This window comes from Hipposideros armiger, unplaced genomic scaffold, assembly GCF_001890085.2.
Source record: "Hipposideros armiger isolate ML-2016 unplaced genomic scaffold, ASM189008v1 scaffold_94, whole genome shotgun sequence".
Taxonomy (NCBI): domain Eukaryota; kingdom Metazoa; phylum Chordata; class Mammalia; order Chiroptera; family Hipposideridae; genus Hipposideros; species Hipposideros armiger.
Window position 1 is genome coordinate 4,269,394 of NW_017731444.1, and position 24,452 is coordinate 4,293,845.

Here is a 24,452-nt window from a genome sequence, read left to right on the forward strand (position 1 = left end):
TTTTTTTTTTTTTTCTGTGTGCCATTTTTATTTTTTCCTTTTTTCTTTTCCCTTTTGAATCTGTTAACTTTGATCCCCAGGAACAACCCTGTGAGAAATATAGGGCACCCCATGTGAATGCTGATGGTGGTTTTCTCTCTTAGGTCTCTGCCGATAAGCTGGTGGCCCTGGGACTATTTAGCCAGCACTTTAACCTGGCGACTTTCAATAAGCTGGTCTCTTACAGGAAGGCCATGTACCACGCTCTGGAGGTAACACGGTGGTGGGTGACGAGGGCCTGGCCCCTGGAGCAGGGTTAAGGCAAGAGACATACAGAAAGCCAGCTCTGGCCAGTGTCGCCAACGAGGGCTTGGAGGGGACAGGTTGACCAGGCATGAGGTGAATGCAGATATGTTGGCCTGACGGGCCAGACTGGGAAGGGAAAGAAGGGGTTTGAGACTTCCCTGCGACTTCTAGTACTACCTCAGTTTCTACCTGGTGGCTGTCGGTATTGCTGACTGAATGAGGAAGGAGGAACACTAGGAAGCGGGGGACAAGATTCACATCAATGAATGGCTGTCAAAACCTCCTTCCTTTAAGTGGCGTGGTTCAAGGCCAGGACTGGGCAGCAGCTGAGCCCAGCTGCCTTCTCCCCTTTTCCGTGGGATCCATCAGCCTCTGTCCTTCCCTCTACCTTGGGGGTGAACTGAAAATATCAGTGATCTTTTCCAGCATTTATGAGCCAGCCCCTGTGCTTAATTAGATATGTAAATCCTCATGGTATTTCTGAAATAGACCTTAACACTCGACACCACCTCATCTTCATTGGGGAATAAAACAAGAAGAGATCTGGAGCTTTTTCAGAGGTGATACTTCTACAGCTAAAAGTAGCAGAGCTAATTGTGATCCGCTGCCCCTTGAGAAGGAGCTGTCCACTCAAGTTCTCTACGGGGAAGAGGTCATAGTTGGTGTCTTCATGGAAAGACTTCACTCGTCCCCTCAGGCTTCCTGCCTGTCTCCCTGCACAGGCTGTTCCTCCGTGTCACATACCACAGCCCAGGACAGCTGCCTGGCCATGAAAGGGCCCAGTGTGAAGGGGACTGCAGGGCCCAGCTGGGGGGAATCTCTGGGTGTGGCCTGCTGAGCACCCACCCCTCCTGCTGATCACAGACTTGCCTTTATCTTGCCAGAGAGCCAGGGTGCGGGCTGGCAAGACCTTCCCCAGCAGCCCCGGAGACTCATTGGAGGACCAGCTGAAGCCCATGTTGGAGTGGGCCCATGGGGGCTTCAAGCCTACTGGGATTGAGGGCCTCAAACCCAACAACAAGCAACCAGGTGGGAATGGGTTCCTGTGGCGGTACCAACTGCCACTGCTGGTGGGAGCACCCTTGGGAGATGCAGCCACCCCTGTGCCCCTCCCCTTACCCCAGCTTTCTGGCATCCAGTTAGTCCTGGAGACCCACTTTTTCACCCTGTGAACCCCTAGGGCTATGGGAACACAGACCGCCCAGGCTTTTCCAGCTTCCCTGGTCACTTGCCTGCTAAAGGTCAAGTACATATAATTTGGGATTGATTCTGTTTTGAACACCTGAGTAAACAGGAAATCAAGACCGAATCTTCACTAGCACCCTTTCTTTTAAAAAGGAAAGAATAATTAAGCCCTCTGCTCATTGGAGAAAAGTTGGAAAGTGTTTTAAAACAAAAATTCAAAAACTAGAACCCACCTCCATTCGGAAAGGGACATCACCCATCCCAACATTTCGATCAATACCATATTTCCTCCATTATAAGATATGTGTAGTTTAAGATTGTCACTTTTCAGAAATCTGGGATGCCTGAAATCCAGGCTTTGTCTTCTAATTCATACCTTTAACATAGTGTTTTCTGTTTTGTTTTGTTCCCCTTGCCAAAAAAAGTGGTTAATAAGTCGAAGTTGCGTCGTGCAGGCAGTAGGAACTTAGAATCAAGGAAATACGGTATTCCCTTCCCATCTTTTGACTATGCACAGTTTTCTCTGCACTTTCTTTCAATTTCTTGGCATACATAGTAGTCACTGGAAAAGAAATCTCAACCTGAACTGTCACCCACCCCTTCACTCTGAGCCCTCACAAGCCCTCCATCCAGGTTCACCTTGTTGGGTGTGCACATCTTTTCATTTTTTTCTGTACACTAGAGGGATTCCTGCTTTCCCTTTATTTCTCACTATTAAATTATATAAGCACTGTCAAATGTCATTTTGTCACTAAGTTGTCCTTATGAGTTTTAATGGCTGCATAATTTTCTTTTCTAGGGGCAGAGTCGAATTTAACCATGTCCCTTACAGATTGGACTGAAAATATAAGTGGAATTTATAGACATAAGCAATAGCCACATAATATAAGTTTTCTAGTAGCCACATTGAAAAGAATAAAAGAAACAAGTACCATTACTATTAGTCATACATTTAATTTAATCCCATATTTTCAACATTGAAGCATTTCCAACAGTCAGTATAAAAAATTAAGATATCTTACATTTCCTTTTAGTACTGTTCTCAAAATCTCATATTCTGTGTGTCTTGCAGCATCTCAATTAGGACACTAAATTTTCCCTGGTAGCACTTAATCTGTGTTTTCACAAGTGTCTAAGATCCAAATTGTCACTTGAGCGAGTTCTAAAGGAAGTTGTTAACTGGATCAATTAGCAATTTTTACATTTATATTAAAACTAGATGTAAAATGCAGCTCCTTAGTCGCACAAGTCACATTTTAAGTGCTCATTGGCTACATGTGGCTATCAGCTACTATGTTGGGCATTGTAGACAGATGTTTAATGCCTTTGTCTAATGTTATTTGTCCTGGGTCTAAACGCCTAAAGCTGTTTAAAACCCTATACGCATGTATTAGATATGTGAGGGGTTTTGAATTATGTCTCATCGTGGGGCCTTATGACCCCACTATGGACCCATGTCGTGGCCCAGATGCAGCTGGCACCCAGGCAGGCATAGCAGAGTCCTGTCCGAGCCCCATGTTTTCCCTGCACCATCCCCTACTAGCCAAAGCTGCCATCTCATCTCCTCCCCTTTCACAGAGAGTAAGACTCGAAGACGCACAGCTGATGACTCGACCACCTCCGCTGACTACTGCCCCCCACCCAAGCGCCTCAAGACAAATTGCTATAACAACGGCAAAGACCGAGGAGAGGAGGACCAGAGTCGAGGTGATTGTGAGGGATCAGGAGGCTGGGGGACCATTATCACCCATTAGCAGGAGTGGACAGGTAGTGAAGGGCCACAGGGCAAGCGGGTATGGCTTAGTCGAAAGCACTAAGAGGCTCCTGGACCCCATCTCACACCTTCTCGTCTCTCAACAGAGCAAATGGCTTTGGATGTTACCAACAACAAGAGTACTCTGGAAGGTAATGCTCTCTCCTTTTGCAGTCCTCACTTCCTGTTCTGGGGACTTCTCCAGGCCTTTACTGTTTGTCCTCCCTGCTGAGGTTTCACCCAGGGCCTTGACCTTGGGTGGAAGTGTAGACATCATCATAGTTACATTTTATAGAATGAGTTGCCTGAATATTATGGAGACAGATTCTGCCTCCAATCTAAGTGAGCCAGGAAGGCTGGGTGTGGGTTAGAGTGGAAGCCGGGGCCCTTTGGCCAGGAGAACCCAAAACCTGAAACCATGATCTGTGGCGTCATGAGCCTTCCAAAACAAGAACTGGAACTGGCTTTGAGGTAAAAAGCAGGCACACTTTGCCACTGTCACTCAACCTAACTTTGGTTCGTTTGCCCTGGTTCGGAATTCCTCCTGGAATCTAAACTCTGCCCAGAACCTATCTAATGGAACTCAGAGTGTGTGAGGAAGGATTGACGTCCTTGCTTCCTCACCTGATATCCTTGAGTCAACAAATACTTATTGAGCCGTTATTCCGTGCTGGATAGGAAAATGACCTAGCTCCTGACGCAGAGAGCCCTGGGGAAAGCTTCGGTTTGGAGGCAGCCCCTGATGATCCTGGGAGGCTCGACCCATAATCCTCCCATCCCCCAAGATTCTTTCACTCATCTGTCTGCTTCCTGGCTGAGAATAGCATTTATTTTAAGGCCCTGCCCACCGGTCAGTGGTGTGAATCAGTCCTGACCTAGTGATCTGATGTGAAGTCAGGGTACCCTGATAGTTAAAAGGCTTGGGTTCTGAAATTGCAGCCATGGCTATGTGTAGAGTGTGGTCATGGGCAAGTCCTTTCAGGATGTGACAGTAAGCAAATTGGTGTCACACGAATTCTCCGAAAGTCCTAGTCTTTAAAGAGTCTCAAAGGTGTTCATATCAGGCCCTCCAAGCCTGTCCCTGTGCTGGAGGGGCCCTTGCTCAGTGTTGTGCCTAGAATTGGGATGGCAATTTGGAAGCACTGTTGAAAGGAACAAAGCATGAAGAATCTGGCACCTTGCTAGCGTGGAGTAAATGTTCAAGAACCGTTAGACCCAGGGTTTCGACAGCTGATATGGGGCTGTAATTGCTACAAGCTGTGTCCATGTGTTTCTTACAGACAGCTGTTTGTCCTGTGGTAGGAAAAACACTGTGTCCTTCCACCCTCTCTTTGAGGGTGGGCTCTGCCAGACGTGCCGGGTAAGTCCTACCCCTACCCTGGACTTCCCTGTTCCTTCCCTCCACAACTTGCCTGTACTTCCCAGAGAAAAGCACCTGCATGTAGGCACAAAGGAAGGTTCTAGTGAAGCCCTCCCTGGCCCCAGTCGGCCCACGCTCCATCCCGAGGGCCGATGCTACAACAGAGGTGGCCATCTGCAGTGGCTCGTAGACCCTGGCCAGTTATCCCTGTGAAGGATACCAAGCCTCTCGTGACCTGTTCTGTGGCTGTATCCTCTGACTCTAGCCAGCGAGCAAGTGGGGTCTGGTGGTCCCTGGTCTCCGGTTTCACGGGTGTCTCTCTCTGGCTGCCAGGACCGGTTCCTCGAGCTGTTCTACATGTATGACGATGACGGCTATCAGTCCTACTGCACCGTGTGCTGTGAGGGCCGTGAGCTGCTGCTGTGCAGCAACACAAGCTGCTGCCGGTGAGCATTGGGCTTCCGGCAGAGACCCAGATGCCCCCTGCGTCTCACAAGTCGTGCCTGTGATTCCTAGGGCCCAAAGAATCTCAGGCACTGGGACTTGAGCCCAGTTATAGTTAACCTGGGGACAGGGCCCAGAGTCAGTACTCTTGAGGGCTTGTGGTTCTCATGTCCTTGAGGTAGAACAGGGATGTAAGGATGGGCTTAGGACAGGAATATCTGAGGTCGGGGAGTGGTGTAGGGAAGGCTACCTGGAGATGGGCGACTTCCGGGCGTGGGGAGCAGAGCCTGTGGACTCAGTATGCACAGATATCCAAGGAAGAGGTTAGTGTAGCCCACATCACACTGCAGGGCACTTTCCAGACCATGGAAAGGAGCGTCTGGGGCCCTGAGAAGGCTTTAGGCAGTGTGTTGCCATCTTCCTGGGGAAGCGGGGGATTCAGGCGAGCGGCATGGTGACTAAGGCTCTCTCTTCACTCCCGGTGCAGGTGCTTCTGTGTGGAGTGTCTGGAGGTGCTGGTGGGCACGGGCACAGCAGCAGATGCCAAGCTGCAGGAGCCCTGGAGCTGCTACATGTGTCTCCCGCAGCGCTGTCACGGCGTCCTGCGGCGCCGGAAGGACTGGAATGTCCGCCTGCAGGCTTTCTTCACCAGCGACACGGGGCTTGAATACGTAAGCCACAGGCTCCTTTGCCCAGCATCACCCACCCCAGAGCTCTGGGAATTTCTTGGCCAGAGTTCATGGAAAGATCCATAATACAAACGAGGGACTGAGCGCCTCAGACTTGAGAGACCTGCTCACTGACATGTCCCATGGATAGTCCTCAGGCTTCTCCAGTGGTCTTTTTTCCTCCCCTCCTTGGCTTATGATGGATTTTCAAGGGCCTGATGAAGAAATGGTTATAGATGTAACCAAGCCTTCTGAGGTAAAAGAGGGAAAAAGGAAGCCTGTGACTTACTTTTAAATTCTTTTTATTATTATTATTTTTTAAATTTATTTTTTGTTGGGAAACAGTGTGTTTTTCCAGGGCCCATCAGCCCTAAGTCAAGTAGTTGTTTTCAATCTAGATGTGGAAGGCACAGCTCAGCGGTCCATGTGGGGATTGAACCAGCAACCTTGGTGTTGTGAGCACTGCGTTCCAACCACCTGAACTAACCGGCTGCCCCTACCCTTAAATTTTAGTAGGAGTGGATTTTCCTGGGCTCCATTCTAGAGATCTCTGAGGGAGGCCCCAGGTCATTCCCGTGTAGGGCGATGGGTCTTTTTGTGTGTGTGCATCTGTCTCAAAGTCTCATCTGTGTTCCATGTCTAAGGGTAGAATGGCAAGCTGAGGTGATCCCAGCTGAGAAATGGCAGAGCTCAGGGTTTGAGTCCCTCAGGAAGGTCAGCCTGCCCCTCCCCCCAGAGGTTGAGTCTTCCCCTTCCTTGTGCCTTGACCTTCATGACTTCCATGATTTCTATGACCTTTAACCTGCCAGGAAGCCCCCAAGTTATACCCTGCGATTCCTGCAGCCCGAAGGCGACCTATTCGAGTCTTGTCCCTGTTTGATGGAATTGCCACAGGTGAGTTTGGAGGTCACCTTGGGATGCTCACCTGGTCCAGGTGTCTGTTCTCAATGCCAAACAAGACCCCTGTCTGTCACCTGTTCTGAGAAAACCACTGGCTTCTTGTTTCTCACCTCAAAACTCTGTACCATTTATTTCACCCACCCGGCCCTCTTTGGGTCCTTCTTAAAGGAATGCATAGCTTAGATGTTGCATTTTATTTTTTATTATGTGCAGGTATCTTGGAAAACTTTTTTATTCCATAAGCATAGACAACTCCTAATATCTCCATTCTTCCCTCCCATTCCCCCCGGGTTTCCTCATGTATAAGAATAAGTAGAGCCAACAAGCTTGTCGCCCTTGGGAGCTTTGCCTGATTTAACTCATTTAATCTTCAAAATTGCCCTGTGATGTATGGTTAGGAATATCCATTTTACCAGAGCAGGAAGCAGTGTAAATGAGCTGCTGTGTGCTTCATTTGTACGTATGTGTGTACACCGATGTCCACCTGCCTAAACATTGACAGCTTAATGACCCCAAGGTCATGGCTAGCTGCTTGTTCTCTCCACTCCGTTGGGTCGTAGGTACCCCACAGTAGGATGGAGCCTTGGCTATTGCTTCCCCAGACTTTGAGGTTATTTTCTAAACATGGTTTTGGTGAAGATCCCTGCTTCTGTGTCTGTTTAACTAAGCTGGGGAGGTAGATGCTGGGGCATTGGCTCTGGATCTGTCAGTTATAATAGATCCTACTAGTGGGCTGTACCAGTTGATACATACATATTTTATTCACAAACTCCACACTCTGGAGAGCCTGGTGTCATGTGCAGTTTCTGTGCCATCTGCAGGGGTTCACTTGAGGGCTGCCATATCTTCGCTGGGCCTGGTCTGAATTTTGGAGATGACGTAGAATCACTGGAGGGAGGGGCCCTGGGCAGGGTGACCCTGAGTGCATTTTCTATCTCTCTGACTCCCCCTACAGGGTACTTGGTTCTCAAAGAATTGGGCATTAAGGTGGAGAAGTATGTCGCCTCCGAAGTATGCGAAGAGTCCATCGCAGTTGGAACTGTTAAGCACGAGGGCAATATCAAATATGTGAATGATGTGAGGAACATAACCAAGAAAAATGTGAGGACAGCCTGTACTTCTGGGGGCTCTGCAACAACCTCCCCCCACCCCCACCCCCAGTCCCTAAGCCCCACACATCCTCACAGCCGTGTTGTCCCCTTCCCCATGTCCAGGGTTGTGGGAGAAGAGAACCTGTGATCATATCAGGCAGGTTCTCTTGACAGATTACCTGGAACACAGGCTGTCAGTCCCCTCCATCCTCCCCTAAGAGTGACTGTTTTCCTCTCACAGATTGAAGAATGGGGCCCCTTTGACTTAGTGATTGGTGGAAGCCCGTGCAATGATCTCTCAAATGTGAACCCTGCTAGGAAAGGCCTGTATGGTGAGTGTCCCTTCTATTCTGGGGGCTCCAAGAGACCCTATGTTACCTGAGTGCCGGTCCAGGAGGAGTGGCCTGAGAAGGAGCAGTTTGCTTGTGGCCAGCCTTACCTGTCACCCGTCCATGCCCCATTGTGAATCCCCAGTCCCCAGAGATACTTAAAAACATTGCGCTGCCTGATGCCTGTGGCCTTAGTCCAGAGCATTGCAGATGGAGGTACTGTGGGGCGTCAGCTGTCGCCAGGTGATCATTAGGAACCCATTGGTTTTAATATGGACCAGTGGGCTGAAGGGTTTGACCCTGGCCATCCATCTTCTTTTGTGGGCTCAGAGGGCACAGGCCGGCTCTTCTTCGAGTTTTACCACCTGCTGAATTACTCACGCCCCAAAGAAGGTGACGACCGGCCCTTCTTCTGGATGTTTGAGAATGTGGTAGCCATGAAGGTTGGTGACAAGAGGGACATCTCTCGGTTCCTGGAGGTGAGTGAGGGGACCTACAGTCCTGATTGTCAAGACTGCATGGGCGGAGAAGGGCCCGTTGGCAATGGGGGTTGGTGGGTGTTGGAAGGGATTTCCGGGTTCTTGGCAGAAGTTATGGTTAGATCCGAGAGTAATGGAGTCAAGTGGGTTGGTTCTCTTTCATACATGAAAAACATTTGATTTCTCTATCCTCACCCTGAATACAGTGAAGTCAGATGATGAAACCATCATCTACTTTTGGAGGCCTCATGAGATTCGACGAAGCTTTTTACTCTAGAGAGTTTTTTCTCCTTGTTATGAGAACTGCTGTTGCTGTGTAAGGGGCCACGGACATGTTAATTATCCACAGCTTAATACAAGCATTGTCGTAAATACTTTCTATAGACTTAACTCACTTAATTTCCCCCCAAACTTGGTAGCTTCAGTTTTGCTAGAGAGATTATAGAACTGGTGAGTTAGTTTTCCTCATGCTTGTGAACCTGGCAGATGGGTGGTGCAGGGCATGTTTTGCCAACACTGCATTCCTGCAACCAGGAGCTCGACTTGCTAGATTTTGGTTTTGAGCTGTTTTTACCACCTGTAGGTAGCACATTCTGTAATAAACTGGCATGCTCCAGGGCACACTTTCTCAGAACCTGCAGATTCAATCTGGCCTCTTTCCACACCATTAATATGTGGGCACTAGCTATGTCCTCCGGCCAGCTTTTCGACAGGAATTGACCTGTCCCCCGGCTGTCAGGAACCATACCTCTGCCACAGCCAAAGTGCAGCCCTGTCACCCGCCTAGGTCAAGCCTCACTCTGGCTGCCACCTGAATTCTGACGTAGGCTCCCAGCAGCTGTCCTTCTCTGTCTCTGCAGTGCAATCCAGTGATGATTGATGCCATCAAAGTGTCTGCTGCTCATAGGGCCCGATACTTCTGGGGCAACCTGCCCGGGATGAACAGGTAACAAGGGGCTCCAAGTGGGACAGGTAACAGCCAAGTGAAATATATAGCTAATGGTTTGAGCCCTGAGCCTTGACTCTGTGAGACAGAACCATGCTTGAGTCTTCTAGAAGGAGCTGGTTCTGCTGATAAATGGCCCCACTCGGGGCTTCAGACCAACCACTGGTGTTATGGGTTGACACCTGTTAAGATGTACAGCAACTACCTGGGATCCCTGGCCAGGATGCCTGTCTATTTCTACTTATTCCTGCTCTGCCCACGGGGCTGGTTCTTACAGTGCCACGTGCTAGAGCAAACTGGGTGTCATCTCCCAGCCAGGGATACTGATGCTCTGCACCCCAGTTGCCTGTCCCATTGGGAAATGCAAGGAAACTGTTAGATGCACCTTTCTCTCTACCCCTGAGATGAAGTGATCCCTGGCACAGGCCTGTGGTGATCAACCAGGTGGCAGAGCTGAGATGACAGCTGATAGCCCCAAAGCCTATCTGTCTCCCTTGGATTGTCTTAACCAAGAAATTTCCCCAACTTGTCATCAACCCTTTCATATAGGAAGTTACAAAGCGACTTGCTGAGGATTAATTATCTTTTATACATGGTTTCATGTATGTGGTGTGCGAATGAAGATACGAAATGTGACGGTGACGCAACATCCCAGACTTGCAAATGAGTTAAGCTTCAAAAAATTATCCTTTAGAAGGAAGCGTTAGAATCATAATAACTCTGACATTTAACAAAAGGTGGACAGGTGAGAAGGTACTGGAGTAGCTTGAAGGATTTCTTTTGGGTATTGTGCATTTTTATTTGGCTTTGTCAGCCAGTCAGATGGTACAGTGTCCATGTATGCAGTGAAATGGGTTCATTCAGTCCACACTCAAGTTCTCACTCTGTGGGAGGCACTATTATATATACGTGCATATGTATGTGCTGCCAGTTTAGTGGTGAACGCCTCAGACGTCTGGTGTGTTCTCATGGAATTGACATGCTAATAAGGGGACTGTTAAGACAGTAAGTGACCTCAGGGTCATGGCTGGAGTGAGACATGGGAAGAGTTAATGGGGGGGAGGGGACTTCTTATTACAGCAGGGCCCTGAATGAAGGAGTGGAGCCCTCCAGTTTGAGAGTAGAGCACTCCAGGCCAAAGGAAGAGGGTAAAGGGGATGACAAGGGTATCAGGACATCCGCAGACCAGTTCAGATGACAGACAGTGTTCCTTGTTTGTGGAGTGGTTGGGAGACAGGAGAGCAGAGAACTCAGAAATACCAGCCAAATTATGTGGGGCATACGGGTCATAGTACAATTTATATTTGCTTTGGCATGGGAATTCACGGGAGGTTTTAAGCGGAGCTGTAAATTCATTTGCTAGAATAGACGATATATGGAGGAGGGCAGAAATGGGGAGAAAAGGGAGATGGTCGTCCTTCAGAGGAGGAGGGCCGGCTGATTATTTTGTGGTGACCCAGGAGGTTGCATCCATATACACAGTGCATCCTGGGGGGAATGTAACTCAGGGGTCCTGTGGAACCTAGCAGGAGAGATCAGATTCTAGATAATGTGAGGGTATTAAGATTTGATGGTGTGTTGGATGTGTGGAATGAGATGAAAAGAAGAGTCAGCAAAGATGCCACAAGGTTTTCTGCCTGAGTTGTGATAAGAACCAAGCTGCAGTGCTATGTACAGAGGGTGGCAAAAAAATGTATGCACATTTTAAGAAAGGAAAACTGTATTAAAATTATAATACTCAATATACAAGTATACCGATAACAAAAGATGAATACAAGTCACGTTTGACTTCTGCAATCACAAGAGGTGCTCAAAGTGGTTACCATCAGTGTCCAGACACTTCTGATTGTGGTGGACTACTGTTTGAGCAACATTGATCAAAGTGTCCACTTTATACATTTTTTTAAAATAAAATAATTTTGACTATAAAACTTTTATAAACATTAGCTTATCAGTTGTATACATTTTTTTGGCATCCCTGGTATATAGCTGGTTCTGCAGGGTTCTAGGATGATGACTCAAGCATCAACCCAGGGGTCACAGACCTAAATCCAGTCTATAGGTCAAAAACTAGTTTGTTTAGATCTCAGTCCTAGAATCAACATAAGGTAGAGCTGTGCTGTGTCCTTTTCCTCAGGTCCCTTGATTTCATGGAAGAGCTAGCTGGGAATTGGGATAGGGGGTGGCATTGGGGACCTGGAAGGTAAGGTCAGGGAAGTCTCTGACAGGATCTAGGGGAACATTTGCAATTCAGTGGCCCTGTTTGTGGGCACCGTTTTCTTTTTTTTTGAATTTTTATAAGAGTTTTATTTCAGCCAAACTGACAACATGTCAGGGAGCAAGATCTCAAATGCTCCCCCATTCTTTTTTTTTTTTTTTCCCCGTTCCCCAGCCCCCTCCCCTCTCCCCCATTCTTAAGTCTGCTTTCTTTGTGACCTTGAAGTTCCTTACACAGGAGCTGCCGAGGGGTTGATTAGCTCTGTGCGTTCAGAGCTCTTGCTGGTTTTCTGCTCTGGAACTGCTCAACTATTGTACTTTGGTTCTAAAGTCCTACTCACCCCTCTGGGCACCTGTTTGCTTCTCTCTGCCTTTGCAGGCTTCAGTGGTGAAAGTTACAAGGATAATTAGAGTTTTGTGAACCGCCTCCTATCCTTCCTTCCTACCTGTACCCACTTTTAGTCCTTAAAGCCTCCAGAGGCTGCATCCCCAGCAGTAAGCCCCCAAAGCATGGGTTTGATGTGCTTGTGGTGGCAGCCAGAACCACCAAGACCTGATACAGGTTTCTAAGACATGAGGCCCAGAGAGATGGCGTGACTTGCTCAAGGTCATCATTCAGCCAATTTAGCAGTGGGGTTGGGACTGGAGTGGTCTCCTGACCCCTTCTAGTATGCTTCCCCATCCCACTCTCCTCAGTGGGAGCCTGGCTTTGACTAATGTTAAATTTTGGGAAGGGGAAGCGTTCATTCTTGGACATTGGGCTACCCTCTCAAGGGGCTAATCTGTCCCTATCTTCAGCACACAGGTTCATGCCAGTGTCATTTTCATCACGTATTTGTAGCAAGTCCATTGCCAGAGCACATTTTGCAGCCTTAGGCCCTCACTCCCACCTTGGGAGGTGCCTAGCCAAGGCCCCTTGACAGATGGTAGAAAGTAATGGGTTTTGGCTATTCCCAGGCCCGTGATAGCATCAAAGAATGATAAACTCGAGCTGCAGGACTGCTTGGAGTTCAATAGGACAGCAAAGGTAAGATGTGCTCACAAACGGTCTGTGGGAAACGCACTTGGTGACCTCCAAAGCTGGAACGTGACCTTGGTGTCTAGTTTGTTCCTGTCCCCTCCCCCCACGTGACTCCCTGGTGCTGGGCCTCTTTCCCTACAGAATTGTTCTGTCCCGTCTTTCAAATTCAGAGTAGGAGAGGTTCTTGATAAAAAAAAAAAAATCACTGTGAGAAAAGGCGACTAGACTTTCCAATTATGAATGCACATGCTGTAGAGCAACATAATTTCAGCCGGTCCTCCCAGTGAGAAATGAGTAATTAATGTTTTTGCAAAACAAATTATCTGCTGATAAGTCATAAATAATTATATTAAGACCTCCATATATAAATTTAATTCTTCAATGTTTATATCAAGCTAAGTTCCATCAAAACCCTGATTTGGTTGACCAGTCTATAATCTGGGTGGAGTTTTACATTTTGCTTTAATTTTGCTTGATTAGTAACTCTGTTGTCTTGCCACCCACGTGATCTAATTCATGGTCACTCTTTTGTTTATCTCTTGTTCTCTCTGAGGCTGGTCCTTCCCGTGAACTCCTTGGCATTTGTGGGAAGCACAAAATGTTCTTGTCCTTCCAACACTGCTTTTCTAATTCCCTCTGCGAGCCTAGCCCTGCCACCTTTTCTCCCCTACCTGCCCTGCCCCCTCCATCTTCTCTAGGGCTTCTGAGCCCTCGGCTCAACCCAGAACCCTTCATTCTGTGCTTACGCCGTGATGTCATTTTGTTCTCCAGTTAAAGAAAGTACAGACAATAACCACCAAGTCGAACTCGATCAGACAGGGGAAAAACCAACTTTTCCCTGTTGTCATGAATGGCAAAGAAGATGTTTTGTGGTGCACTGAGCTAGAAAGGTGAGCGAGGCTGCATGTGGAGAGGGAAACAATACAGACAGAAAGGGGAAGGTGTGGTTCAGGCCAGCAGCACAAATGGTCTTGCTTGCCTTCATTCTACATGGACCCACTGACCACACCTATGTTAGTCGGGCTGGGAATACCTTTTCAGACTTCGTCCTTATTTCCTGGCAGAAATGGTGGAAGGGTGGTGATGTTGAGGAATCTGAAACATGAGGTCATTATACAGCACCATCTGTCTGTGTTGGCTGCCCTGGCATCTGCCTGCCTCAACATGCTGGGACACTAGGATGTAAGAGAAACCAGCTAAAGCAAATCTCACTGACATGCCATTGCTCTTTCTCAGAAGATTTCTTCTGCCAAGTTGCTCTTCTATAGCCGATTCGTACTTAGTCACAGTCTGCATTCTCCCTCTTCCATTTGTTTGGCTAAGTTGGCATCTTAATCTATTTTGATTTCAAAGAACCAGCTCTTAAATTTCAGTTCTAATTTGTGTTTCAATTTTTTTTCTCATTCCTTTTGTTTTGCTTGCTTATTTTGTTTTTATTTTTGTTAGAATATTTTTGCTAGAAATGTAAGAAGGGCTATGAATATGCCTCTACATTTTTGTCTGTGTCTTGAAAGATCTGATAGAGTATCTTCATTCCAGATATTTGTTCTACAATTAGTTTTATTCTTTACTAAACAATAGTTTTCTTAGTATAAAAGCAAGTTTTAATTAGTGGAAACACTGATGGGTAACCTTGCCTATAAGTGCTGTGGATTATTCTGTACAGTTGACCCTTGAACAACACAGATTTGAACTGTCCACTAATACGTGGATTTTTTTTCAATAAATATATTGGAAAAATTTCTGGAGATTACAACAATTTGACAAAACTCGCAGATGAGCTCTGTTGCCTAGAAATATCAAAAAAATTGAGAAAAAGTTAGGTATGCCATAAATGAATAAAATATATGTAGATACTAGTCTTACTTTTATCATTTACTTCCATAAAATATATACAAATTGACTGTTGAGGTAAAGCTTCCAGTCAAACCTACTCTGTTATGTTTTAGGGGAGTCAAAAGTTATACTTGGATTTTCCACTATACAGGGGGCTCTGTGCCCCTAACCCCAGCATTGTTCATGGGTCAACTGTATTTTGAGACCCAAACCTAACATGCTGGGCTGGACCCGTGATAACAAGGGTTGGTGCAGATGGCTTGTCATGATGTAGACAGAGGCCCAAGGTGTTGAATCTTTGGGATGTTTCTTAATACCCATTCAGCCATTGACCCCTTGGTGTGATTTTTAGCGTTAGAGGGTAAACCTGGGTAAGAATGAGGACCTGTTATCTGTAGCCTCTTACCAGGCCTGGTAAAATCTTACAGAAGAGGCTGTTGGTATATTCGGTTGCCATCTGCCATTGACTCCAGTTTGGCCCAACTTGACTTAGCATTGGGGTTTGAAGAGGGAAAGAGAGCTCAGCACGCTTCAGTGTCCTCACAGTAAATTAGCTGAGCTTCTGGTGATTGAAAATAAGGTTCATTTTTGAGAGTGTCTTTGTTCCTTATTAAGGAAATTGCCTAACTTCTCCCATCTTGTGGTTTGAAGACAGGTACAGGTCTGTCTTCTGGCTGGTCTTGGTACGCATGCAAGCATTCATTCATTTATTCATTCATTCATTCGGGAAAGGTCCACTAAGCACTAACTATGTGTGAGGGGCACATTGCTGGTGCTGGGGATGCACATAACGGGAGCCCTCAGGGAGGAGCCATGCCCTCATGATTGTCATTTGTGTTCTGAAGAACCTGTGGACCTGACCTGGGGTCAAGAGGGCTCATGCGAGGGCCCAGTGGGCTTGATGTAAGGAACAGGACAAAGGACAGAAAGAGCGGTGCTGCGTTGCCCATGGCGAGGATTCCCCAGAGGCACTACGCTTGCAGGAGGTGGCACTTCTGACTCCTTGTCTTTTTACTCTGGTGTCCCCCCAGGATCTTTGGCTTTCCTGTACACTACACAGATGTGTCCAACATGGGCCGCGGTGCCCGCCAGAAGCTGCTCGGGAGGTCCTGGAGCGTGCCTGTCATCCGACATCTCTTCGCTCCTCTGAAGGACTACTTTGCCTGTGAATAGTCCCCCAGGCACGCTGGGGCACTGGGGTGTGTGGGGTGGAGCCGGGACCCAGGAGGTGCATCCCAGGTTCTGTCCTCCCCTCAGCTCAGCTGTGTGGGGTCACACCACGTACCTCAGCGGGAGCAGAGCAGCCTGACCCGCTCCTGACAGGGGGAGCCCGAGGTGCCGCCTCCTTGTGCACAATTCAACCTGGCCATTCGGAGTGGCCAAACACGGTGCTCATTTTGTCTTCTCTTAACACTTTAAAACTTGAAGTAGATAGTAAATGGCTTTTTTTTTTTCCCTCCTGGGTTTACAGCTCAGAAACAATGGCTAAGATACCAAAACCACAGTGCCGACAGCTCTCCAGTACTCAGGTTAATGCTGAAAAATCACCCAAGACAGTTATTGCAAGACTTTAATTTTTTTAAACATCTGCGGCTCCTTGTTTCCAGGAGTGCGCAGTGGTAGACAGGTAGCTAAGGGATATTTTAAGGGCCCAAGGATGCTTTTTTTCTTAGGGCTAGCAGAAGAGGAAATGATGTCTATGTCTTGAATTTTACCCAGCACAGTCTCCTAGTCTCAATATAAAGGGCTGGGATCCGCCGATGGACTGTTGAGTATTTCCTACACCGATGATGATTTCAGCAGGGATGACATCATCATCACATTCAGGGCTATCTTTTCCCACAAACCTAAGGGCAGGGCTACCCTTAAGCTAAGTCCCTCCCAGTGACTTGCAATAGAACCCTCCGGGGAAGCTCAGGAAGGGGTGGGCTTGGTTATCAGCTGCCATATATTATGAAGGCAGGTATGGCTTCTCACGAACGCCCTCTTCCCCATGTGAGAGGAGTGAGGGGGAGGCTTAGGTAAGACCACCCCCACCCCCAAATGCACCCTCTAGACTTCCGCAGGCACAGATCCCCAGATAAGAAGTAGGACACCCTAATTCTTCAGCCTTTTCTCTAAACTCGGAAGCAGTGACAGCCAGGGGCAGAAGCACATTCCTCACACTTGCCCCTCATCTAAGAGATTGTAGGGGGAAAACTACAATAAAAACTCGACCCTCCAGAGATTTCAAAGTCCTTTTTTTCCCCACAATAAATCACTTTGATAAGTCGTTTTTAGGGATAACGGAGGTTAGACAACCTGCATTTCAGAAATGCTGTCGTATTGGTTTTTAACACCTTTTACTCTTACTGGTGCTATTTTGTAGGATAAGAAACAACATTGACAGGTTTTATGGGAATTTTTTTATACACTTTTAAAAATCTCAGACTTCTATTTTTATGTTTTACCATTTTCATAAAAAAATTTCTTGTGACCAGAGCCACGTAACAAGTATGGGGAGGGGGGGAAATCGTGCCTTGTTTCAACAGTTTTGCTAATTTTTAGGCTGAAAGATGACGGATGCCTAGAGTTTACCTTATGTTGAATTAAAATCAGTATTTCTCTATAACAGTGTGGTGTCCCTTTTGTTCTTTGCAGGTCAGATGGGTGGGGCATGGGAGGGCCTGGCTAACATGGAAAGGTGGGTGGTTGAAGTAGGTCAGTCAATTCAACAAGCACAGTGCAGGAATGCCATGGTGACTCCAAGCAAAACAAAGTCCTAGTGCCTGGTCTCCAAACTCCAGTGTATTAGCATCCCCTGGGAGGCTTGTTAAAACGTGGAGATTTCTGGGTTCCACCTCAAGTTTCTGATTCACTGAGTGGGGTAGGGACAGAATTTCATGTTGCTGGTCCAGGGACCACATGGTGTTAGTGAATGGGTTTCTAAACCTTGGCTTCCAAAATAAGTGACTGGAGTGTTTGAGTTCAGAAAGGCTTGATGTCTGGAACATGTATCTCCAGACAATTTCTTACAGCTCTTGGGTAGCTGATCAAGAGGATTGACTTAATCCTGGGGCTGCTTCTCCCAGTTTCTTATTCCTTTGTGAGACTCGCCAGCACCTTGTTACACTGCTCCCAAGTTGTCATGTCACAATTCTGACACATTCAGGGAGGGGATTTGGCCCCAGGGAAAGGAATGGCTGGGAGTGGCCCATGTTTCCAACAGCTGCCCTTGGCTTCAGCTTTTTGGGTGGAGCCTGTACCTGTTGCTCTTGCAAGCCTAACCTTGCAATTCCATCTTAAAGTTTACCTGAGGCCAGCCACCCAGCCAAGGCAAGTGTCCCAATCTCAGCCCATTATGCTGTAACCCTCATCTCAATACCTTTAGCCCTTGGTCAGGGAAAAGGGGCCCACAAAGATTTCAATACCTCTCCCGAAGTTAATATTGGTTAGCTGGTGCACGCAGAGGGAGAAGTGTGTGTAGGGGGACCCGTGTGTAGTGTATCAATTGAACATCAGTTGGAGTTGGCAACTTGCTTGGCCTCTTCATCTGTAAATTAGGTTCTAATCCTAGCCACCTCCATGATGACAGTTGTGTGCCTAAATGGTTTGGCCCAGAGTTGGAGTGGAGAAGGAGAAACCAATTGTTTTTAGATGCTGCTGGGCTAGAACAGCCCAGGTGTGAGTCGCCATGGTGAGACAATTGGCAATTAGCAAGCTGGGCTGGCACTCCTCTCTGAGGTGTTGAGACCCCAGGGGCCTTGGCTGCCCTGTTAAGCCATCTTGTGAACAGTGCTGCACCAAATGCCAGGACAGAATGAAGCAAAATAAACAGCCCCGGCCTCAAAAACCCAAAAGAGGAGATGGACTGGCCTTCCAGGTGAGGGGCCCTTGGGGGTCCTGGCCTGCTTGTGGGGCAGGCTGGAGGAGACATTGGAGGGGCTGTGGGGTCAGTTATGTTTTCTCAAGATGGCGAGGTTTGGATCTGAGTGATCCCAGGCTCAGTGGCAAGGGGAGAATGTGAGGAACATTCCTATCTGGAGTAAGGGGTTGGAGTTTGCATTCCATGTAGACTTTCCCTGAAGCAAAGTTTCCTGGGGTCTGGCATGTCGCCAGGGTCACTTTGGGGCAGGTAACTAGGAGATTGTTTTAATCTCAAAGTTGGGGATCATAAATCCTACCTACATCCTAGGGCTGCTATGCATGTTCAAAGGCATGATTTAGGTAAAGTACTTTGCCTGGTGCCTGGCATGCAGCAAGCCCTCACATGTATTGGATGGCATTGTGATAAGTAAGGCAAGCCATTAATCAGTGCAGTGTTAATGATTGGGTTCCTGTAGTGATGGTAGCATCCAATATTCATGAATGTTTTTTTTTTTTTTAAAGATTTTTATTGGGGAATTGGGGGATGGGAATAGCACTGGGGAATTGGGGAAGGGGAACAGACAAGTTGCTGTTCTTTTGTTCTTCAGTCTAGTGGAGGACGTTGCTTCACTGGCCCGAGTTGGCACCATTGCGCTCTTCCCGGGCGAGGCACATCAGTTGCTGGCTTCTGGATGGCTGCTCACTGCGGTTGCTGGCCACTCATGCTGGCTGCTGGCTACACATGGTAGCCCATGGCAACCCACTGCAGCAGGGGCTGCAGCCCATGCTGTCGCTGGCGACTCAGGGCAGCCCAGCTCCAGGTTGAGCTGTTGTTCAGCATCTTAGCTGTAGAGGGCAGTGTCACTGGCCCTCATATGTGAGATCTGAATCGGGGCTCTCTGGCGTCCTCAGGAATGTATTTTTAATGTATTAAAGTCTTAAAAAGAAAGGATGGTAATATTCTCCCCAGGTGTTTCATAGGAGCTGGGCGATAGCAATAGCAGCGCCTGGTATTGAATTTGTGTCTGTCACCGTGCCCCACATGTTGGGGTCCCCTTGCTCCTTGTTAGGGAGAAGGATGAGAGTGGACACAATCTTGCCTCGGGGTGCAGGGACTGGCCTCTGGACAGTTCCATGGCTGTTAGGTGGGGGATCAGTGCCAAACAGACATGGTCTCCCACTTGACCTCAATTTCTCTGGTTTTCCTGCCAACTGCTGCTTGAGTGATCCTCTGTTTCAGGCCTGCATCTGGTCCTTGATTCTTTTCTTCAGCCTGACTGGGTGCCCATCCTGGCTTCACCCCCTCCTGCCTTGTATTCTTGGGTGTGCGCCATAGCCTCTGCCTCAGTTTACCCATCTGTAAAATGGATACTATCAATTTAAGGCCGACGTGTGAATCAAATGATTCAGTATATGTGAAGTGTATGGAAGCGTGCTTGTGGGTGGTAAATACTGAGCAAATGGCATCTGCTTTATTGATGTTGGAGAACCCTCCTAGCAACCCTGGAGTGAAGCTGTGATGATCATGATTATACGTAAGAGAATTGAGACCGAGAGCTCCATAACAGACCCACGGCCACATAGCTAGTGGCAAAGGAGTTGGGAGTTGGAATCCGTTTTGTGAAGCCAAGGTCTGCTACTGTTTCTCCTTGGTCTCACCTGCATCTATTTATTTTTTATTTTGTGTGTGAGTGTGAGTGTGTGTGTGTCTTTTGCTGGAGCTTGATTACCTGCTGCCCTTTGTAGCCTGGGGTGCAATTTGCCTACCTTTCTTGGCTTCATTCTCTTCTCACTTTCTTCCAGTCTACCTAACCTCTTCCCCTTCCTGTTTTCTGCCTTTTTTCCTTTCTTCTTTCTGTTTAACTTTATTGATTTCTTACATTTTTAAATTTTAAATTAATTTCAGACTTACAGAAAAGTTGCAATAATAGCACAAGAATTCCTAAACACCCGAATTCCTCAAATGTTAACATTTTGCCACATTTTTTTTGTCGTCCTATGATTTTTTTTCTGAATCATTTGAGAGTAAGTTGCAGACATGATTTCTCTTTACCCTTAAAATCCTTCATTGTGTATTTTGTAAAGACCAGAACATTCTCTTACATAACTACAGTACATTTATCAGGATCAGGTAATGAACATTCATTCACTTATATATCTAGTCTATAGACCTTATTTAGATTTTGCCAATTGCTCCAATAATATCATTATAGAGGAAGAAAAATAAGTAATATAATAAATGTGCATATAGACTAGTATCTATTCCAGAATCACTGTACTTGCTTATTTATTTTTAAAACTTAATTATGAAATATGTAAATAGCAGTGTATAAATCCTGGCACTTCAGGCCTTATTACCTACGCTGCTCTCTGAATGTTGGTTCTTCCTGAGCTCTCAGCATTGCAGCAAGAAAACAGGTTGGCAATACTGGAGTTGGTGACTGCTTATTCTGGGTCTTTGCACATGCTGTTCTCCTCTGAACAGCCTTCTGCCCCATGCCTGACTATCCTCCGGTCTCACCTCTTCCAGGACGACTCCTTTGCTCTCATTCTAAAGCAGGTTTAGGAGCCATTCCCTAATCCTGAGCCCTCCTTCCAATGTGGGTAGATGGAAAGCTCTATCCCAGCACAAAGCTCTCTATGATAATTTCTTATTTTTGTAGTTGTCTCCTTCATGAGCTTGTGAGGTCCTTAACACAGCTGAGACCTCCCAACACCATTTTACAGTTCAATAAACTTGTCATACATTTGGAAAATTCAGGCCTTGAAGCCAGTTTTTTTGTTTTTGGAGAGGAGACTCACAATTTCTATCTGTGATGATGAGATTAATTTACATGTTAAAACAGTTGCTTAAAGATGCTTATGAAAATCTCCAAAGCTATTTCTCCTGCTGGATTGAAATCCTTTTTTTCTTTTTATCCTTGCTTAATCTGACCCAGGTAACCTTGGCCAACCCCCTTCTCTGGGAAGAGTGTACTCTGAGCAGATCACGAGCCCCTCTCTCACCTCTTTGGGAGGTGTTTCCTGGGAGGGTAGAAGAGTTTTACTTCTGAAATAAAAACTAGGGGCCAGGTCCAAGCTCCTAGTTTGGCACTTGAAGCTCTTTTTTACTTGGCTTTCTCCACTGGTCTCATCCCCCACACGAATGTCCTGACCCCTAACCATAATGGACTTTAGGTAATGCTGACAATAATTAATTGACATTATTTGAATATTGACAATCAAAAGGGTCTCAAATCAATAACATTTATTGAGCACATACTAATGTGCTAGGAGTGGTCTAAGAACTTTACACACATCTCATTTAATTCTAACTCTTAGCAGAGTCAGTATTTGAATCCAGACCTGCTGGCTTTGCCACTTATGAAATTCATTTAGCCTGTCAGAAATAATGTCCTCATGTATAAAGTGAGGGTAAGGATATTCATAAGTGCTTTTGAATATCTTTACTTGATTATCTATGCTTCATATCAACCCGCTATAATGCTAATATAACTACTATTGCTATAATCACTTGGTTGGTTACAGGGCTCTTTGCTGTATCCTCTTGTTTGCCCTCTCCTACCCCAACCCTTTTGCCAGGTTAACACCTCATCTTTTAGAGCAAGTATCATCTCTGGGAAGCTTTCCTACACTACTCAGGTGAGGTCAAGTCTCCTTGTGATGTACTCTTGGAGTGCTACATTAACAGAGAGACAACCAGCAGTACTGGCGTTTAAAATATTGACATGCCTCCAGACTGATAAACAGCTCCTGCCCCAGATCCCCACCCCTATTTCCCTGAACATCTTCCCAGGCTTCAGCAACTAACTGGGTGAGACCTGGCCCAGAAGGGGCCTCCAGGACCCTATTTCATGCAATGCAGGTGCCATCACCCTTGCCACATACCGTCGCTCCTGCCTAGCACTAAGTCTGGTTTGTAATTAAACAGTGATTTGTGTCACTAGTTATGTCCTCTGCCTCCCCTGCTATATTGGAAACTTAAGAGCTCAGAGGCTCTGTCTGGTTTTTGCTCGCCATCTAATCCCTAGGACCTGATGACCAGGGAAAATAAAATATTTGTTGAACACATAGCTAGATCAGGAAACTAGCTCGAAACCTGGATCAGCCTCTGATGCTGAGCCAGTCAATTGACCCGAGCCTCAGTTTCCTCTTCTGTAAAGTGGTTGTAATTCTTTCAGCAAGTCTCCGGAACAGGACTGAGACGATCCTTGCTCTCATGGAATTTACAGAAAGGCAGACATTAAAGGTATAAACAAACAAAATGACTTAATACGGTGCTAACAAGAAAATAAATGGATGATGAGATTACAGGGTCATTACAGCTAGTGGTCACAGAATGTCTCTGAGATGACTAAGTCTTTCCTTAAAGCCCCTGTCAAGTATCTTTATTATCCAATAACCGATTTTTGTAGAAATTCATTGTAAAACCAATTTTTGTTTTTTGGCTACGGGGTGGAGAATTTGTAACTGGATCCCGCCTTCTAGGCGGAGTCACACCGGGCCGGAGAGGGGATCTCATGGGCTGCGGCAGAGCACGTGGCCTCATCGCCCTGGCAGTCGGCACCCCGCCCCTGGGCGCCTCAGCCATCAATCAAGGACCGGGCTCCGCCTCCTGCGCGCGCTGAGTCTCTCTCTATAAAAGGAGCCGGCGGGCTGTGACTAGCCTTTACGTCGACGCGTAACGAGGGGGTGCGTGTGAGGTCATCGCGCGGGCGGGCGGGGTCGGGCGGTTTGAACGAGACGAAGACGGAACCGGAGCCGGGCAGGGGCAGTGGACGCGGTTCGCCTGAGAACCGGTGAGCCGGTTAGCGGGCGCGGGGCGGCGGCCGGGGGGCGGCCAAGTGGGCCTCGGGCCGGGCAGGCGCCGGCGGGCTCTGCAGGCGGTGCGGGGGACGCTCCCCACGGCGGTACCGTTCGGGCTGGGTGGGGGAAGGGCGGGGCTGTGACCCGGCGCGCGCGGGCTGGGGGGGTGCGCGTTCCTCTTTACTGGGGGGGCGGGGCTTCGGACCGGAAGTGGGGGCTGCCCCACGGCGCGTGGGGACTTTTGGGCCTTGGCCGAAGTGTGGAACCTGGACAGCGGTGGCAGGAGGTTCCGGGGTGGCCAGCCCATATAGGGGGTATGTATAGTTGAAGTGGGTCCTGCTGTGACCTCTAGAGACTCCCACTGTAGGAGGCAGTGTCTCCTGACGGTAAGAGTTCGAGTTTTGATTGAAACCTGGGTTTGATTCCCTGCTGTGCGACCTTGGGCAGGTGCTTTTCTTTCTGGGCTTCAGTTTCCTCATCTGTGAAATGGGGACAATGATAATAGGCACAAAAAGCAATCCAGCTTAATGGACTCCTTCCTTCATTGGGTATTCGTTGAGCGCCTTGTAGGTGCCTAGGTACTGTGATAAGCGCTGGCTATACACCCAGGAGCAGGAGGGCAAAGGCCTGCTCTCCAGGTGTCTACACTGTGGTGGGGAGACAGGAAATAAGAAAATGTATACACGGACAAGATAATTTAAAATAACTACTAGGAAGACAGCTGCCCTGCGGTGTTACGGGGCAGAGCTTGGCCTCTGCCCCATTTGGGGGATGAGGATCCTGAGGCTCATTGAAGGAAAGGACTCCAGGCCTGGCATCCACCTCGAATGGTGTGTTTCTAAAAGTAGTAATAATACTACTTGCTAATTGGGTACTTGCTTTGTGCCAGGCATTGTGTTAAGTGCTTGATGTGGTATTAGGTCATTTAATATCACACTGTCTCTAAGAGATACTGTCTTCATTTTGCAAATGAGAGGACTTAGATTCTGGGAGGTGAAGCGATAATGCTTTATGCTGGCTAGCAAGTGGCTAAACCCACATCGTGACTCCTGAGTCCAGGCTCTTAGCCTCTATATTAGGCTGCCTCTCTGAGGTCCAGACTTAGCATGCTTCATACCATTTTGCCGTTGGTGGTGTGTCAGAGTGACTTGCACAGTTTCTGGCACATAGGGAAGCTTAGGACATGATGTACTTTTTTTTTTTTAAGATTTTATTGAGGAATCGGGGAAGGGGAACAGACAAGTTGCTGTCCTTTTGTTCTTCAGTCTAGTTGTGGAGGATGTCGC

At 47.4% G+C, this 24,452-nt stretch overlaps 2 protein-coding genes across 5 annotated transcripts in view; both read left to right on the forward strand.

Annotated features, from left to right (window-relative positions):
* DNMT3B (DNA methyltransferase 3 beta) overlaps positions 1 to 17,112 on the forward strand; it is a 43,734-nt gene extending 26,622 nt beyond the window's left edge. The window contains exons 8-23 of one of the 2 annotated variants that reach the window (XM_019645861.1): positions 144 to 251; positions 1,170 to 1,314; positions 1,896 to 1,955; positions 3,049 to 3,177; positions 3,331 to 3,375; positions 4,504 to 4,583; positions 4,917 to 5,029; positions 5,515 to 5,698; positions 6,505 to 6,589; positions 7,551 to 7,696; positions 7,928 to 8,018; positions 8,346 to 8,494; positions 9,355 to 9,440; positions 12,615 to 12,684; positions 13,450 to 13,568; positions 15,546 to 17,112. In XM_019645861.1, the coding sequence (XP_019501406.1) occupies positions 144 to 251; positions 1,170 to 1,314; positions 1,896 to 1,955; positions 3,049 to 3,177; positions 3,331 to 3,375; positions 4,504 to 4,583; positions 4,917 to 5,029; positions 5,515 to 5,698; positions 6,505 to 6,589; positions 7,551 to 7,696; positions 7,928 to 8,018; positions 8,346 to 8,494; positions 9,355 to 9,440; positions 12,615 to 12,684; positions 13,450 to 13,568; positions 15,546 to 15,687 (1,752 nt within the window). In that variant the 3' untranslated portion in view covers positions 15,688 to 17,112. The remainder of the gene's footprint in view (positions 1 to 143; positions 252 to 1,169; positions 1,315 to 1,895; positions 1,956 to 3,048; positions 3,178 to 3,330; positions 3,376 to 4,503; positions 4,584 to 4,916; positions 5,030 to 5,514; positions 5,699 to 6,504; positions 6,590 to 7,550; positions 7,697 to 7,927; positions 8,019 to 8,345; positions 8,495 to 9,354; positions 9,441 to 12,614; positions 12,685 to 13,449; positions 13,569 to 15,545) is intronic. The other variant, XM_019645862.1, reaches the window with a different exon arrangement.
* Positions 17,113 to 23,032: 5,920 nt separating this feature from the next.
* Positions 23,033 to 24,452, forward strand: part of MAPRE1 (microtubule associated protein RP/EB family member 1) — a 36,410-nt gene continuing 34,990 nt past the window's right edge. The window contains exon 1 of one of the 3 annotated variants that reach the window (XM_019645835.1): positions 23,033 to 23,159. The gene's annotated coding sequence lies outside the window, so the exon portion shown is untranslated. Of the gene's footprint in view, positions 23,160 to 23,388; positions 23,553 to 24,452 lie in introns of those variants that run through there. The other 2 variants (XM_019645837.1, XM_019645836.1) reach the window with 2 other exon arrangements.